Consider the following 18,433-nt stretch of genomic DNA (forward strand, 5'->3'; position numbering starts at 1 on the left):
ACACAATCTCAAGTGTACACCTGATATAATTAGCTCACTCTTCATCAGCGTCTCTCTCCCACCCGCTGACCAGTCCCTTTCATGTCTGATGAGTTGTCTTCAGGGATGGTTCCTGTCCTGTGTCAACAGAAGGTCTGGAGAGCATGACCGCCGGGATTCCTCCAGTCTCAGTCAGACCATTAAGTTTGGTCTTCTTATGAGAATTTGGGGTCTGCATCCCACTGCTCTCCTGCTCCCTCAGGGGTCCTCTGCTGAGCTCCCTGTCAGGGCAGTCATCGATTGTGGCCGGGCACCAACTAGTTCTTCTGGTCTCAGGATGATGTAGGTCTCTGGTTCATGTGGCCCTTTCTGTCTCTTGGGCTCTTAGTTGTCATGTGGGCTTGGTGTTCTTCATTTTCCTTTGCTCCAGGTGGGTTGAGACCAATTGCTGCATCTTAGATGGCTGCTTGTTAGCATTTAAGACCCCAGACGCCACATTTCAAAGTGGGATGCAGAATGATTTCATAATAGAATTATTTTGCCAATTGACTTAGAAGTCCCCGCAAACCATGTTCCCCAGACCCCCGCGCTTGCTCCGCTGAGCTTTGAAGCATTCATTTTATCCCGGAAACTTCTTTGCTTTTGGTCCAGTCCAATTGAGCTGACCTTCCATGTATTGAGTGTTGTCTTTCCCTTCACCTAAAGCAGTTCTTATCTACTGATTAATCAATAAAAAAACCCTCTCCCACCCTCCCTCCCTCCCCCCCTCGTAACCACAAAAGTATGTGTTCTTCTCAGGTTTACTATTTCTCAAGATCTTATAATAGTGGTCTTATACAGTATTTGTCCTTTTGCCTCTGACTCATTTCGCTCAGCATAATGCCTTCCAGGTTCCTCCATGTTATGAAATGTTTCAGAGATTCGTCACTGTTCTTTATCGATGCGTAGTATTCCATTGTGTGAATATACCACAATTTATTTACCCATTCATCCGTTGATGGACACCTTGGTTGCTTCCAACTTTTTGCTATTGTAAACAGAGCTGCAATAAACATGGGTGTGCATATATCTGTTTGTATGAAGGCTCTTGTATCTCTAGGGTATATTCCGAGGAGTGGGATTTCTGGGTTGTATGGTAGTTCTATTTCTAACTGTTTAAGATAACGCCAGATAGATTTCCAAAGTGGTTGTACCATTTTACATTCCCACCAGCAGTGTATGAGAGTTCCAATCTCTCCGCAGCCTCTCCAACATTTATTATTTTGTGTTTTTTGGATTAATGCCAGCCTTGCTGGTGTGAGATGGAATCTCATCGTAGTTTTAATTTGCATTTCTCTAATGGCTAATGATCGAGAGCATTTTCTCATGTATCTGTTGGCTGCCTGAATATCTTCTTTAGAGAAATGTGTGTTCATATCCTTTGCCCACTTCTTGATTGGGTTGTTTGTCTTTTTGTGGTTGAGTTTTGACAGAATCATGTAGATTTTAGAGATCAGGCGCTGGTCGGAGATGTCATAGCTGAAAATTCTTTCCCAATCTGTAGGTGGTCTTTTTACTCTTTTGGTGAAGTCTTTAGATGAGCATAGGTGTTTGATTTTTAGGAGCTCCCAGTTATCGGGTTTCTCTTCATCATTTTTGGTAATGTTTTGTATTCTGTTTATACCTTGTATTAGGGCTCCTAGGGTTGTCCCAATTTTTTCTTCCATGATCTTTATCGTTTTAGTCTTTATGTTTAGGTCTTTGATCCACTTGGAGTTAGTTTTTGTGCATGGTGTGAGGTATGGGTCCTGTTTCATTTTTTTGCAAATGGATATCCAGTTATGCCAGCACCATTTGTTAAAAAGGCTGTCTTTTCCCCAGTTAATTGACACTGGTCCTTTGTCAAATATCAGCTGCTCATACGTGGATGGATCTATGTCTGGGTTCTCAATTCTGTTCCATTGGTCTATGTGTCTGTTGTTGTACCAATACCAGGCTGTTTTGACTACTGTGGCTGTATAATAGGTTCTGAAGTCAGGTAAGGTGAGGCCTCCCACTTTCTTCTTCTTTTTCAGTAGTGCTTTGCTTATCCGGGGCTTTTTTCCCTTCCATATGAAATTGGTGATTTGTTTCTCTATCCCCTTAAAATATGACATTGGAATTTGGATCGGAAGTGCGTTAAATGTATAGATGGCTTTTGGTAGAATAGACATTTTTACTATGTTAAGTCTTCCTATCCATGAGCAAGGTATGTTTTTCCACTTAAGTATGTCCTTTTGAATTTCTTGTAGTAGAGCTTTGTAGTTTTCTTTGTATAGGTCTTTTACATCCTTGGTAAGATTTATTCCTAAGTATCTTATCTTCTTGGGGGCTACCGTGAATGGTATTGATTTGGTTATTTCCTCTTCGGTGTTCTTTTTGTTGATGTAGAGGAATCCAAGTGATTTTTGTATGTTTATTTTATAACCTGAGACTCTGCCAAACTCTTCTATTAGTTTCAGTAGTTTTCTGGAGGATTCCTTAGGGTTTTCTGTGTATATAATCATGTCATCTGCAAATAGTGATAACTTTACTTCTTCCTTGCCAATCCGGATACCTTTTATTTCTTTGTCTAGCCTGATTGCCCTGGCTAAGACTTCCAACACGATGTTGAATAAGAGCGGTGATAAAGGGCATCCTTGTCTGGTTCCCGTTCTCAAGGGAAATGCTTTCAGGTTCTCTCCATTTAGAGTGATATTGGCTGTTGGCTTTGCATAGATGCCCTTTATTATGTTGAGGAATTTTCCTTCAATTCCTATTTTGGTAAGAGTTTTTAGCATAAATGGGTGTTGGACTTTGTCAAATGCCTTTTCTGCATCAATTGATAAGATCATGTGGTTTTTGTCTTTTGTTTTATTTATGTGATGGATTACATTAATGGTTTTTCTGATATTAAACCAGCCTTGCATACCTGGTATAAATCCCACTTGATCAGGGTGAATTATTTTTTTGATGTGTTGTTGGATTCTATTGGCTAGAATTTTGTTGAGGATTTTTGCATCAATGTTCATGAGGGATATAGGTCTATAATTTTCTTTTTTTGTAATGTCTTTACCTGGTTTTGGTATCAGGGAGATGGTGGCTTCATAGAATGAGTTGGGTAGTATTCCGTCATTTTCTATGCTTTGGAATACCTTTAGTAGTAGTGGTGTTAACTCTTCTCTGAAAATTTGGTAGAACTCTGCAGTGAAGCCGTCCGGGCCAGGACTTTTTTTTGTTGGGAGTTTTTTGATTACCGTTTCAATCTCTTTTTTTGTTATGGGTCTATTTAGTTGTTCTGCTTCTGAATGTGTTAGTTTAGGTAGGTAGTGTTTTTCAAGGAATTCATCCATTTCTTCTAGGTTTTCAAATTTGTTAGAGTACAATTTTTCATAATAATCTGAAATGATTCTTTTAATTTCATTTGGTTCTGTTGTGATGTGGTCCTTCTCATTTCTTATTCGGGTTATTTGTTTCCTTTCCTGTATTTCTTTAGTCAGTCTAGCCAATGGTTTATCAATTTTGTTAATTTTTTCAAAGAACCAGCTTTTGGCTTTGTTAATTCTTTCAATTGTTTTTCTGTTCTCTAATTCATTTAGTTCAGCTCTAATTTTTATTATTTGTTTTCTTCTGGTGCCTGATGGATTCTTTTGTTGCTCACTTTCTATTTGTTCAAGTTGTAGGGACAGTTCTCTGATTTTGGCTCTTTCTTCTTTTTGTATGTGTGCATTTATTGATATAAATTGACCTCTGAGCACTGCTTTTGCTGTGTCCCAGAGGTTTTGATAGGAAGTATTTTCATTCTCGTTGCTGTCTATGAATTTCCTTATTCCCTCCTTGATGTCTTCTATAACCCAGTCTTTTTTCAGGAGGGTATTGTTCATTTTCCAAGTATTTGATTTCTTTTCCCTCGTTCTTCTGTTATTGATCTCTAGTTTTATTGCCTTGTGGTCTGAGAAGATGCTTTGTAATATTTCGATGTTTTGGACTCTGCAAAGGTTTGTTTTATGACCTAATATGTGGTCTATTCTAGAGAATGTTCCATGTGCGCTAGAAAAAAAAGTATATTTTGCAGCAGTTGGGTGGAGAGTTCTGTATAAGTCAATGAGGTCAAGTTGGTTGATTGTTGTAATTAGATCTTCCGTGTCTCTGTTGAGCTTCTTACTGGATGTCCTGTCCTTCTCCGAAAGGGGTGTGTTGAAGTCTCCTACTATAATTGTGGAGGTATCTATCTCGCTTTTCAGTTCTGTTAAAATTTGATTTATATATCTTGCAGCCCTGTCATTGGGTGCGTAAATATTTAATATGGTTATGTCTTCCTGATCAATTGTCCCTTTTATCATTATATAGTGTCCTTCTTTATCCTTTGTGGTGGATTTAAGTCTAAAGTCTATTTTGTCAGAAATTAATATTGCTACTCCTCTTCTTTTTTGCTTATTGTTTGCTTGATATACTTTTTTCCATCCTTTGAGTTTTAGTTTGTTTGTGTCTCTAAGTCTAAGGTGTGTCTCTTGTAGGCAGCATATAGATGGATCGTGTTTCTTTATCCAGTCTGTGACTCTCTGTCTCTTTATTGGTGCATTTAGTCCATTTACATTCAGGGTAATTATAGATAAATAAGTTTTTAGTGCTGTCATTTTGATGCCTTTTTATGTGTGTTGTTGACAATTTCATTTTTCCACATACTTTTTTGTGCTGAGGCGTTTTTCTTAGTAAATTGTGAGATCCTCACTTTCATAGTGTTTGACTTTATGTTAGTTGAGTCGTTACGTTTTTCTTGGTTTTTGTCTTGAGTTATAGAGTTGTTATACCTTTTTGTGGTTACCTCATTATATACCCCTATTTTTCTAAGTAAAAACCTAACTTGTATTGTTCTATATCGCCTTGTATCACTCTCCATATGGCAGTTCAATGCCTCCTGTATTTAGTCCCTCTTTTTGATTATTGTGATCTTTTACCTATTGACTTCCATGATTCCCTGTTATGTGTATTTTTTTTTAATTAATCTTAATTTGTTTGTTTTTGTGATTTCCCTATTTGAGTTGATATCAGGACGTTCTGTTTTGTGACCTTGTGTTGTGCTGATATCTGATATTATTGGTTCTCTGACCAAACAATATCCTTTAGTATTTCTTGTAGCTTTGGTTTGGTTTTTGCAAATTCTCTAAACTTGTGTTTGTCTGTAAATATCTTAATTTCGCCTTCATATTTCAGAGAGAGTTTTGCTGGATATATGATCCTTGGTTGGCAGTTCTTCTCCTTCAGTGTTCTGTATATGTCGTCCCATTCCCTTCTTGCCTGCATGGTTTCTGCTGAGTAGTCAGAACATATTCTTATTGATTCTCCCTTGAAGGAAACCTTTCTTTTCTCCCTGGCTGCTTTTAAAATTTTCTGTTTATCTTTGGTTTTGGTGAGTTTGATGATAATATGTCTTGGTGTTTTTCTTTTTGGATCAATCTTAAATGGGGTTCGATGAGCATCTTGGATAGATATGCTTTCGTCTTTCATGATGTCAGGGAAGTTTTCTGTCAGAAGTTCTTCAACTATTTTCTCTGTGTTTTCTGTCCCCCCTCCCTGTTCTGGGACTCCAATCACCCGCAGGTTATCCTTCTTGATAGAGTCCCACATAATTCTTAGGGTTTCTTCATTTTTTTTAATTCTTTTATCTGATTTTTTTTCAGCTATGTTGGTGTTGATTCCCTGGTCCTCCAGATGTCCCAGTCTGCATTCTAATTGCTCGAGTCTGCTCCTCTGACTTCCTAGTGTGTTGTCTAATTCTGTTATTTTATTGTTAATCTTTTGGATTTCTACATGTTGTCTCTCTATGGATTCTTGCAACTTATTAATTTTTCCAGTATGTTCTTGAATAATCTTTTTGAGTTCTTCAACAGTTTTATCAGTGTGTTCCTTGGCTTTTTCTGCAGATATCCTAATTTCATTTGTGATATCATTAAGCATTCTGTAAATTAGTTTTTTATATTCTGTATCTGATAATTCCAAAATTGTATCTTCATTTGGGAAAGATTTTGATTCTTTTGTTTGGGGAGTTGGAGAAGCTGTCACGGTCTGCTTCTTTAAGTGGTTTGATATGGATTGTTGTCTCCGAGCCATCACTGGGAAACTAGTTTTTCCAGAAAATCCGCTAAAAAAAAACTGCAGTCAGATCCCTATCAGAGTTCTCCCTCTGGCTCAGGCTATTCAGATGTTAATGAAGCCGCCTGCGTGCAGTCCATATCCCTGTGGGACGGTTCCCCGGCTCGGGTGCTGCTCTTTCTGCTCCAAGATCAGTCACTGCCTCCCGGGGACTTCTCCTAACGGCTGCGTCCCACGCCGCCCGTGGAACCGGCTAGTCCCCCTCCCGGGGTTAGTTCAGGGGGTGGAGCAGGTCCCTGTGCTTGTGCCGTACCTGACTGGTATGCTGGCTCCAGGCTCTGGAAACAATCGCTGCTTCCCCGTATTAGTTCGTTCTCCGTCTCTAAATCTGTGTTTGTTGTTCAGGGTTCGTAGATTGTTATGTATGTGATCGATTCACTTGTTTTTCCGTGTCTTTGTTGTAAGAGGGATCCGAGGTAGCGTCTGCCTAGTCCGCCATCTTGGCTCCGCCTCGCCTCGCTTTTACTTTTAATGTTGAAAGAAATGGTCTAACTGTGCTTCCCTTTATATCTATACATGCTTTGACCACAAGTTGTTACCCTACCAGATCCACACTTCCTTGCACGTCATAATGACCAGAGACTGACTGGCAACACCATAAATATCAGACCATCTCAGCGGCCAGATGACAACACAGATACTCTTTGTTCTAAGCCACATTTGCACAGCAGTCCAGAATTTGCCTAAGTAGGGCTTGGAGGCAAGAAGGAGAGAATTCCTATATCTTGGATGCAGAACCTGCCAGGGAAGGTCTGATGGCTCTTATTTCCAAATACAATCTTAATTACTACGAAGGATGCTGGACAAGTGTCTTGTCATTCCACTGGAAAATCACTCTCACTATTCATAGCTGAATGAAGCAATAAAAGTGCTGAACACTTTTATCTTCCTATGCTTTCCCAAAGTCCCAGGAACAATGCTCAGGCACAGAGGCTGGTCACTAAACTTGAATATTTTACTGAACTAAATAAAGGCGTGAACAGGAAAACACGGATAAGCTAAAACTGTAAAGGCTTATTCTTTACCAATGCAGTCTTATTTTCTCCCTGTAAACCCTTTAGTCAAAAGTCATTTATTAATGTAATAAAATTTACTGAGAACCAATCTGCCAGGTCCTGTGCCAGGAGCCGTGAATAGAGTGCATTCATTCCTGTGGGTGCCGTAACAAATCACCACAAATTGAACGCTTAAATTTAGTCTCTCTGGAGAACGAAAGTTCACAATAAAGGTGTCAGCAAGGCAGCGCTCCCTACTGAAGTTCCAGGGGAGAATCTGTTCCATGCTCCTAGGAGCTTCTGGTAGTTACCAACTTTCCTTGGCTTGGGACCACATCACTCCAATCTCAGCCTCTATCTTCACATCACCTTCTCTGTATCTGTCTTCTCTATGTGTCTCTTATATAGACACTTGTTACTGAATTTGGGACCCACCCAGATAATCTAGGATTATCTCCTCACCTCAGGAACCTGAATTTAATTAAGTCTGCAAAGATCCTTTTTCCAAATAAGGTCATATTCAGAGGCTTTAGGGATTAAGATATGGACATACCTGTTTGAGGGCCACTGGTCAGTGCGCTACCAAGAGAAAGATAAATATGATACAGCTTTTGCCTTTACGAAAAGGAGAATCAAGACTATGAGGGAACCCACAGGCTGAATTACCAGGACCTAGATAATCAAGACATACTGATACTATTTTTAAAACATTCCAAAATAATGAATACACGCACAAATGCCAACAGGGCTGGCCTTGAAGGAAATAAAGTGAGGAGTCAGGTGTTGGAAATGCTTCTCTTCTTTCTCCGTGCATTTGAGTCAGCAACCTAATCAATCATTCCAAAATCCACCAGATACTCCAAGACAACAGTGCTCACCAGTCCCTGAATTCTCATATTCAAATAAGAACCTGAAATCTGAGGAGCAGGTGGGGTAGATTGGGTAGTAGATTGAACAGCACTAGATGACAGAAATGAATTTTGCTGTGACTGAAACTGGCAGGAGTGCTAGCTAAGTATGCTTAGAATGAGCATCTGTTCAGGACAAAGGCTGAGGCAAGGCTGAGAGGAGAGAAAATAAACTCAGCCCACTGATGGAATGTGACAGTTCGAGGAAGGTGGTTCAGAGATACAGCTGATGCCTCCAACAATCAAACAGATCTTTTAAAACAAGACAATTAAGCTTGTGTATGCATCTTGAGAAAACTCTTTTTGAGAGCTGGATTTTGGATCTACAGCCTCTGTATTTCATGCCCTGCAACTACACTGAAAATGCATTAACTGGCAGCTCTCGTCATTTTCTCTTTCCTTACCACACGCTTTGTTGCCAATTTGAGAATGCATTATCTAACATATGATCCCTAGAGAATTTTTTTTTTTTTAAATCATTCAGAGTATGTATGGAAAATAACAGCTATAAAATCTCTTTTACATAAGCCGTTTCAAACAGATAGGTTTTTCATTTATTTTTTACTACACTAACTTAACATCTCATCCTTCCAGAATATAGCTGGTTGAGCTTATCCACCTTTGCAAAAAATTCTGGAATCTAAGGAACCCAGCCAGAATGACAAAAAATATATCAGAGCCTAATAGTGTGCTTGACTATCACTGGTTTTCTCAATGTTTACAGCATCTGAAGTGCTCTGAGTCTTCTCTAGTTTAAATATTAATAGGCTCTCTTGCCCAACCCAGGTTTATCATGGTAAAATAAAACGGTTCCCACTTAAAGCTATGAGGCAAACTGGTTAGCAGACCATGCAGAGGCCGGAGAAAGGAAGTAATTCAGTCAGTGTACTTGAACAACATTCAATTTCATACTTTCTCTTGCCTAGTCCCTACTTACTTGCCAAGCCTGAGAGCTTTGGGCTTTATAGTTCTTCAGCAAAGTGCTGTAAGCATGGGAAAGCCAAGAAAAGCGAGGTGCCAGGAAGATGGAAGTGTGGATTATAACCTCCACGGCTCTTCATTCATCCAAACCCGTGAATAAAGCAATGAATAAAGTCTTACTCTTTGACAAAAGGTTTAGATTTGCATAATTTCTATCGACTTTTCTCTTATTTAAAACCCAACCAAGCATAATGAGAAATCTGTCATCTGAGACAAAGGAAATATTGCCCTTCCCACCCAAATTTACCAATATTCACAAGCTATTTTAGACAGAGCTTTTTCAGTAGTCATTAATAAGAAGAGAGGAAAATTCTGGCAAATTAAAAGCCTTACTGAGACATTTTGTTCAAGGAAATGGAAGATCTGCTTCTTGAACCACTAATCGTTAAAGGAATTCTAAATGTTACTCACAGCTCAGCAACTAAGTCTTAAAACAGGGTTTGGTAAATGTCTGAAGATTGAGGTGTATCCTGCCTGAACACATGCAAATGGGCCAGATGACACTCTGCGGTCTCAGGGCTCAAGAATCTATGCTGAAGCTATTTTTATGCATTAATATTCTGTACTTCTACATGGTTACTTTAAATGGGTCTGTATATAAGATGGAATATTATCCGCATATCCAGTTATCTTAGCAATGTTATAAAAGCCCCAATGAGAGAAGGCTTTTAAATCCATCCTAATTAACTTTGAACCAATTCACTTGCTTTAGTTTTATCATTTGCTAATCAATATTCATAACTGAGTCCAGAACTACAAGAGAAACTTAGGAAAGTATCTGGCTTTGCCTTTGGGTAGGTGATTAAATCACCAAGGGCAGGTGATGGGTTATTCTCTTCCTGAACATCTCCAGAGACTTGGCAAACTTTCACAGTGGTAAGCTTCTAAAGAGCAAAGAAGCTGTTTTCAAACAGGTTCTTATAAACAGTTTTGCTTGTGGTGGATTGCAGTGATCCAATCCAGGAGTCAGCAAACCGCAACCAAGAGCCAAATCCAGCTTGCCACCTGCGTTTGTAAGGCCCACAACTAAAGAATGTTTCTACATTTTAATACAGTTGGAAAAAATCAAAAGAAGACTATTTCCTGATACATGAAATTTATACAAAATTCAAATTTCAGTGTCCACAAGCAAAGTTCTGTTGGAACACAGCCATACCCCTTCATTTACAAATTCTCTGTGGCTGCTTTTATGCTACAAATGGTAGATTTGAGTAGTTGCAAGAGACCATATGTCCTGCAGAGCCCAAAATATTTACCATCCAACCCTGTACAGAAAAAGCTTGCTGCCCTCTGATTTAAACAATTGTAATATTAATATCAATTAATTTTCTTTTCAATTAGTCATCCCCATCTTGAAGGTTTTACTTTTTTCATTTATGATCCTAACATGTACTCATTTGAAAATATTAAACCAAAATAAAATCCAGCAAATCAGTAATCCCTGATTAGTTAGTATGAAGGTGAGCTCCATTTTAACTTCTGTTATGTATTGAATTGTGTCTCTCAAAAATATGTGTTGCAAATCCTAACCTCTAGGTTTCTGGTTATAATCAATCCCATTTGGGAATGCATTATGTTAATGAGGCAGAATTAATGTAGGGTGTACTTTGAGTCAATCTCTTTTGAAAGATTAAACAAGCAAGGAGAAGCAGAAATGGAGGAAGAGAGATGCCAAGCCATATGAAGATTGCCCAGGAGAACCTTAGAAGAGACAAGGACCTTCCTCCAGAGCAGACAGAGAAGGCAAGCCTTCTCCTAGAGCTGGCACCCTGACTTCAGACTTCTAGCTTCCTAAACTGTGAGAAAATAAATTTCTGTATGTTAAAGCTACGTACTTGTGATATTTGTTATAGAAGCACCAGATAACTACAACAATTTGGTACTAGGAGTGGGTGCTGCTCTAACAGATACCTAAAATGTAGAAGTGGTTTTGAAATTGGGTAATGGGTAGAGGCTGGAAGAATTTTAAGGTTCCTAAAATTTTGTAAAGCCTGGATTTTCTAGAAGACACTGTTGCTAGAATTATGGACATCAAAAGTAATTCTGGTGAGGGTTCTGAAGGAAGTGAGGAGAGCTATAGAGAAAGTCTCTATCGTCTTAGAGAATACATATGGTGCCAGCAACAGAATGTTGCTAGAAATGTGGACATTAAACGTGCTTCTGGTTAGGCTTTAAAAGAAAATAATGAACATGTGATTTGGACAATGGAGGAAGGGCAATAATTTTTATGCAGTGGCAAAGAACTTGTCTGAATTATGTTCAAATGTTTGGTGGGAGGTGGAACTTATAAGTGATAAACTCGGATATCTAAGCAAGATCTTAAAGAGACAGCATGGTTTCTCCTTGCCGCTTATAGTAAAATTCAAGAGGAAAGAGAAGGACTTAAAAATGAACTGTGCAAAATGAAAACAAAACAAAGATTTGGAAAATGCTGCTGGATAAACTAAGGACATGAGTTCTAGGACGTTCACCAAGGACGTAGCTACACAATCTTTTGTTAAAGGGATTAAGCCTGCAACTGATGGATCAAACCAACTACCACAGCAGAAAACCCATGAGCTTAGACTGAAGGGGCCAGAGACAAGACAAAAGGAAATAAAACTGTCTGCCTCTTGGATTTCCATAGGTAGGAAACAGATCAAAGGAGCTATATCTGTTGTCCTTCGAGAAAAAGGACTATCCCTGGAGCAACTTGGAGATCAGCAGAACTGATAGAAGGAGCATGGGAAACAAGGTTGCCTTGATTTCAAAGGGTAGAACCATGGCATGCTAGGTTTCAAAGGGTCAGGCCACAGCCCCCTAGGTTTCAAGAGACAAATCTTCACCAACTCACTTCTGGAGTGTGGGGCTATCATTTAGTTTGGGCAAGAGGATAGGACCACTGCCCAAAACTGATGGGGCAGGGCTGCCATGCCCAAGGGGCAGAAAAATGGGGCCTGCCAGGGCCGTGAGGGTGGGGTCACCACTCACATGTAGCAGGAGAATGGGGCTACACAAAGCCAAGCAAGCAGAGTTGCAGTCTCAGTGGGTTTGAAAGACAAAGCTGAACGGCTACACAATCTTTTATTAAAGAGATTAAGCCTGTGACTGTTAGATCAAACCAACTGCCACAATAGAAAACACATCAGCTTGACTGAAGGGATCAGACACAGGATGAAAGAAAACTGTCTGCCTCTTGGAATCCTAAATGCAGGCAACAGGTCAAAGGAGCTACAACTATTGTCCTCCAAGAAAAGAGCCATCTTGGAACAGCTTGGAGATCATTAGAACTGTTGGATGGAGCATGAGAAGAGGGGCCTTCTCCATTTTACTGGGTGGGACCAAGGTCTCCTGGATCTCAAAGGGTGGGACCACAGCCTCCTAGGATCTTCATTAACTTGGATTCGGAGTGTGTGGCTGCCATTAAGGTATGCCAGGGGGATGGGGTCACTACCCAAGGTTCAGGAGGCAGTGCTGCCATGCACAAGAGGCAGAAGAATGGGGCCTGCCAGGGCAAAAGGGGTGGGATCACCACTCAGATGCACTAGGGGAATAGGGCTGCCCAACACCAAGGGAGCAGAGTTGCCATCCCATGGGCCTGGAAGGCAAAGCTGAAGCCCAGGGCTGAAGGGCCTCCACCCAGAATCGAGAGGGCATGGCGAACACCCAGAATCTGAAGGATGGAGCCATATGTCCAGAGAATGGAAGATTATTTTCAAGCCTTGAGAGCTAATGTGAATTGTTCTGCTGTGTTTTAGACTTGCTTGATGCCCATTATCCCTTCTTTGCCTCCAATTTCTCCCATTTGTGATAGAAATGTCTACTTTGTGCCTGTTCCACCATTGTACTTTTGAAACAGATAACTTGTAGTCTAAATTTCACAGGTTCACAGATGAAGAGGAATTTTGCCCCAGGATAGAATACGCCTAAAGTCTCGCCCATATTTGATTTAGATGATTCAGAAGATGCGATTTTGCACTTGGGGCTAATTTAAGAGTTTTGGGATGATGTGATGGGGTGGATGTGTTTTACATGTACCCTTTGAGAGGCCAAAAGATAGAACGTTATTTATTGAATTGTGTCCCCCCAAAATATGTGTTGTAAATCCTGACCTCTATGCCTGTGGTTATAATCCCATTTGGGAATGGGTTGTGTTTGTTATGTTAATGAGGCAGGATTAGTGTAGGGTGTACCTTGAATCAATCTCTTTTGAGATATACAGAGATTAAACAATCAAGGGAAAACCAAGAAGGGATAAGAGAGATGCCAAGCCATACGGTGACTGCACAGGATCAGAAGCTTAGAAGAGCAAGGACCTTCCTCTAGAATTAAGACAGAAAGCCTTTCCCTAAAGCTGGTGCCCTGAATTCAGATTTCTAGCCTCCTAAACTGTGAACTGAAGAAAAAATTCAAGCCTCAAGTTGCAATAGTGAAGGATTCCATGGGGAAAATATTAAATGACACAGGAAGCACCAAAAGAACATGGAAGGAATACAGAGTCTTTAGACCAATAAGAATTAGTTGATGTTCAACCATTTCAAGAGGTGGCATATGATCAGGAACCGACGGTACTGGAGCAAGAAGTCCAAGCTGCTCTGAAGGTATTGGCGAAAAACAAGGCTCCAGGAATTGAGGGAATATTAATTGAGATGTTTCAACAAACAGATGCAGCGCTAGAGGTGCTTACTCATCTATGCCAAGAAATATGGAAGACAGGTTCCTGGCCAATTGACTGGAAGAGATCCATATTTATGCCTATTCCCAAGAAAGGTGATCCAACCAAATGTGGAAATTATAGAACAGTATCATTAATATCACATGCAAGCAAAATGTTGCTGAAGATCCTTCAAAAATGTCTGCAGCAGTATATCGACAGGGAACTGCCAGAAATTCAGGCTGGTTTCAGAAGAGGATGTGGAACCAGGGATATCATTGCTGATGTCAGATGGATCCTGGCTGAAAGCAGAGAATACCAGAAGGATATTTACCTGTGTTTTATTGACTATGCAAAGGCATTTGACTGTGTGGATCATAACAAATTATGGATAACATTGCAAAGAATGGGAATTCCAGAGCACTTAATTGTGCTTATGAGGAACCTTTACATAGATCAAGAGGCAGTTGTTCCGACAGAACAAGGGGATACTGATTGGCTTAAAGTCTGCAAGGTGTGCGTCAGGGTTGTATTCTTTCACCACACCTATTCAATCTGTATGCTGAACAAATAATCTGAGAAGCTGGACTATATGAAGAAGAACGGGGCATCAGGATTGGAGGAAGACTCATTTAACAACCTACGTTATACAGATGACACAACCTTGCTTGCTGAAAGTGAAGAAGGCTTGAAGCACTTACTAATGAAGATCAAAGACCACAGCCTTCAGTATGGATCGCACCTCAACACAGAGAAAACAAAAATCCTCACAAATGGACCAGTGAGCTACATCATGATAAACGAAGAAAAGATTGAAGTTGTCAAGGATTTCATTTTACTTGCATCCACAATCAACAGCCATGGAAGCAGCAGTCAAGAAATCAAAAGACGCATTGCATTGGGTAAATCTGCTGCAAAGGACCTCTTCAAAGTGTTGAAGAGCAAAGATGTCACCCTGAAGACCAAGGTGCACCTGACCCAAGCCATGGTATCTTCAATCGCATCATATGCATGTGAAAGCTGGACAATGAATAAGGAAGACCGAAAAAGAATTGACTCCTTGGATTTGTGTTGTTGGCGAAGATCACTGAATATACCATGGACTGCCAAAAGAATGAACAAATCTGTCTTGGAAGAAGTACAACCAGAATGCTCCTTAGAAGCAAGGATGGCGAGACTGCATGTTACATACTTTGGACATGTTGTCAGGAAGGATCAGTCCCTGGAGAAGGACTTCATGCTTGGCAGAGTACAGGGTCAGCGGAAAAGAGGAAGACCTTCGGCAAGGTGGATTGACACAGTGGTTGCAAAAATGAGCTCAAGCATAACAACGACTGTAAGGATGGCTCAGGACCGGACAGTGTTTCGTTCCATTGTGCATATGGTCGTTATGAGTCGGAACCGACTTGATGGCACCTAACAACAACAACAAACTGTGAGAAAATTAATTTCTGTTTGTTGAAGAAAGCCATTGACTTGTGGTATTTGTTATAGCAGCACTAGATAACTAAGACAGCTTCCAAGGAATAATTCAGATGTTGTTAAGTTTACTCTCCTTGAGGACTTTTCTTTGCGGCAACTTTAATTTAGGACTTTGGCCTGTAAACCTGGAACAATATTCATGGTTAGTATAAAATAGATGTGACGGTATTTCCGGTCCTCTGAAGAATAAACGCATCGTTAGTGTCAAAAAATAAACGTGGGGAATACATTGACAACTAAGCCAATGGAGTCATCTGTCCAACCCAACTTCCAGGAAACTTATTTTTATGAGGAAGAGAGAAATTATTTGCACATTAGCCTCCCACTAGGAAAGATTATGAGCCACAGGAACTAGCTCTATTGACAGAAGTCAAATGACAGGCTGGCTTCAAGGAAACACAGTCAATCATGAGCCACCACCTGGGGACCTAAAGACCCCTCTTAGTAAATGACTGGACCCAAGCAATTCTTCTGTATTATTGATTTAAACCACCTTTTCTCCTTGGCAAGAAAATAATGACAAAAGTCTACACAAAAATACTATGAAATATTTTTAATCCTAGAAAGGACTTGATTAGTAGTAATCAAAGGGATTAGTCAACAATAATAACATTCAGTCTTTTTAATCAAGTGAACACATATTACTCAACATTTTTAAGTGGCATGATATAATTTATCCATAAGAAGACATGTTCTCATCCAATGGAAAACTGATTTAAATATATTTTGACAGAGTGCTAAGAGATGTTATAGGCAAGAGTTTACTTAATGAAGTATTTAAGGCATCAAAACTGTGCCTTTTAGGAAAAATAACAAATGGCCACCTCTTCTACCACTTAGGGGGAAAAAAGAAACAACTAATATCAATTAAAAGTTGTAGGAAAGTGATTAATCTGTTCATGCCTTTCAAACTTCCACTGAGTTTTATAAAGGCCAGACATAAAACTAAAGTGAATTTTATAGCCAGCACTGGTCTAAATATTCTCTTCACAATATTCTTTCTGTCATACTTTGTCAGCACTTGGAATAAAATGACAGACCACTAGGATCCAAAAGAAAAAGTGCAGCTCCTTTCCAAAGATGGGAGTGAGCTGACAAATCTATTTAATATCTAAAATTAGAAATAAATTCTTCAATATCAACTACATTTTCAGAGAGTTCATTAAAATTTAAGGCATTTTTGACATGTCAGAGATTTTAGTCCAGTGACAGAAGAAGAAGAAAGAAGCTACTTGGGAGCAAATCCCAATTATCTCTATGGCTTGGAACATACATGTTGATCACAGTTGAAGATGAAAATAGAAGTGACAAGTGACTAGGTAGAAACTTCCTGACTGTCCAGTCTTGTACAATTTTGCCAGGGTTCCTCTGAAAGAGTGCATTTCAAATGCATTTTCCTTCTTCTGTTTAAATTTTTATCAAATATGGAAAGGCTCATCAGTGCTCTGCTGGCAGGATAGAAAGCAGCAATGCTAAAATAATTTCTTCTTTATAAAAAGACTGAAAAAAATTAAATCCAAAAAAATGTTTATGCTAAGTGAGGCCCTCCCACAACAAACAATAAAATAATGGCAACCTAAACCTATACTCATGTATGCAACAATAGAGATGTACACAAAACAAACATTCATTCAATAACAGAATGGTCCAGTGTTTCATACACCAGCCAAACAAATGCAATTATTTCTTTTTTTCCCATTTTCCACGAAAATAAGACATCACTTGGTGAGTTGAAAGTTACAAGTCATACCTCATTGAAGCACTTGGAACAAAATATTCAACAAACCTTGCCCATATACTCTGCCTCTCTCTGCCAATTACCAGTCCTTTTGAAAATCTGGATTAAGATCTATAAAGATTATTGTGTTTTAGAAATAAACCAGAGCACCTTAGATCATTGATGGCCAGGAAAGTTCCCTTTCCAGATCTAAAACAATTACTCCTTACACAAAATTGGTCAGATCCAACTTCATTCAAACCTCTTTCAATAAATGTCTAAATGGTGCCAATAGTAGTAATCCATCACAGGAAATATCACAATTATTTGGATCACTTTTGAATAAGAACAACACTTACTTCATTAACTGCTAATGGTACAACTACATTCTGATTATAAATACAGTTATATGTAATTTTCCAAAACTGAATTCTTACTTTATTGGCTTAAAGAAAAAAAAAAAAAAAACTTCGAAGAAAGTCATAATCCTTAAAGTCTTGTAGAAGAAAAATAACCATATAATCTTTGAAAATGATGTTTGAAGCAGGATAAATGTCCCACTTCCATTTTTCTGGAGGCCACAAAACTATCCAATGCCTTTTTACAATTATCTGTACTTACAAAGCCATTCCATTTCCTAGGAAAATGATTTGATGAACAAGCCATCCGACTTATTTTAAATTATATTTCAAGCACTACATAAACTGTTTTAAGCCACTTGACATCTACGATAGTACCAGATTGTTTGTATGAATGGACAGGCAAGGTTTCTTCTTGTCTTTTTTTTTTTTTTTGGTTCCTTCAACTCCTTCAGTCAAGCCCTTCTCACCAGTTCCCACAAGGATGGAATTTCAAGATTATAAATTTGGGTAACCCAGGCACATGCAGACTCTTCCTAAAAAAAATTACTAATAACAGATTTCTGAAATCAAGAGAGGATACCCTATGGAAAAATGAAAAATTTATTGTCTTCCTTGCTCACCATTATTAATACAAAAGATGTTTTAAGGTCTATGGGGAAAATAACTATACCTTAAAAGAAATTTTCCCAAGATATAAAGAAAAGACATCAGTGGGATCACAATGCATATGCTCATATCTGCCCTCCAAAGCGCACTTTTTCTAGACACATTATAAAGAATAAAAGGTACCCATTAATTATATGGCATGCATCAGCAGTGCACTGGTGGGTGAGTTTAAACTGGTTTTCAGTTATGTTTATATACAGATAAATCTCTTCCTGAGTTGAGCTTCATCTTCAGTTGAGACCCAAACCATTTGCTTTCCTTTTTTTGGCAAGGTACTTGACTGTGTGATAAGGCAATCAACCATTTCAATCTCCTTCCATTTACAGCGGCTTGGTCCTCCTTTAGGGGATCACCAACATGACAGGTGCCAGGACAGGTGCCAGGTTCTAAACTGTGGTCCTGTAAAACTAGAAAGCAGGTTTCTTTGTTCATTAGTCTGAAAGCTAAGCACTGTCTCTTCATATATTTGGAGATCTTGAGGATTTCAATTGAACAGATTCAAAATGGTCTTCTTTTTCCTATAAGGAAAAAAATAAATAAAATAAACTCACCAAAATTTC

At 39.1% G+C, this 18,433-nt stretch overlaps 1 protein-coding gene across 2 annotated transcripts in view; it reads right to left on the reverse strand.

The window, feature by feature from the left end:
- Positions 1 to 15,778: 15,778 nt before the first annotated feature.
- Positions 15,779 to 18,433, reverse strand: part of ELAPOR2 (endosome-lysosome associated apoptosis and autophagy regulator family member 2) — a 180,420-nt gene continuing 177,765 nt past the window's right edge. For both annotated transcript variants that reach the window (XM_049894242.1, XM_049894244.1), the window contains one exon: positions 15,779 to 18,391. In XM_049894242.1, coding sequence (XP_049750199.1) covers positions 18,332 to 18,391 — 60 coding nt within the window. In that variant the 3' untranslated portion in view covers positions 15,779 to 18,331. The remainder of the gene's footprint in view (positions 18,392 to 18,433) is intronic.

Source organism: Elephas maximus, chromosome 8 (genome assembly GCF_024166365.1).
Source record: "Elephas maximus indicus isolate mEleMax1 chromosome 8, mEleMax1 primary haplotype, whole genome shotgun sequence".
Taxonomy (NCBI): Eukaryota; Metazoa; Chordata; class Mammalia; order Proboscidea; family Elephantidae; genus Elephas; species Elephas maximus.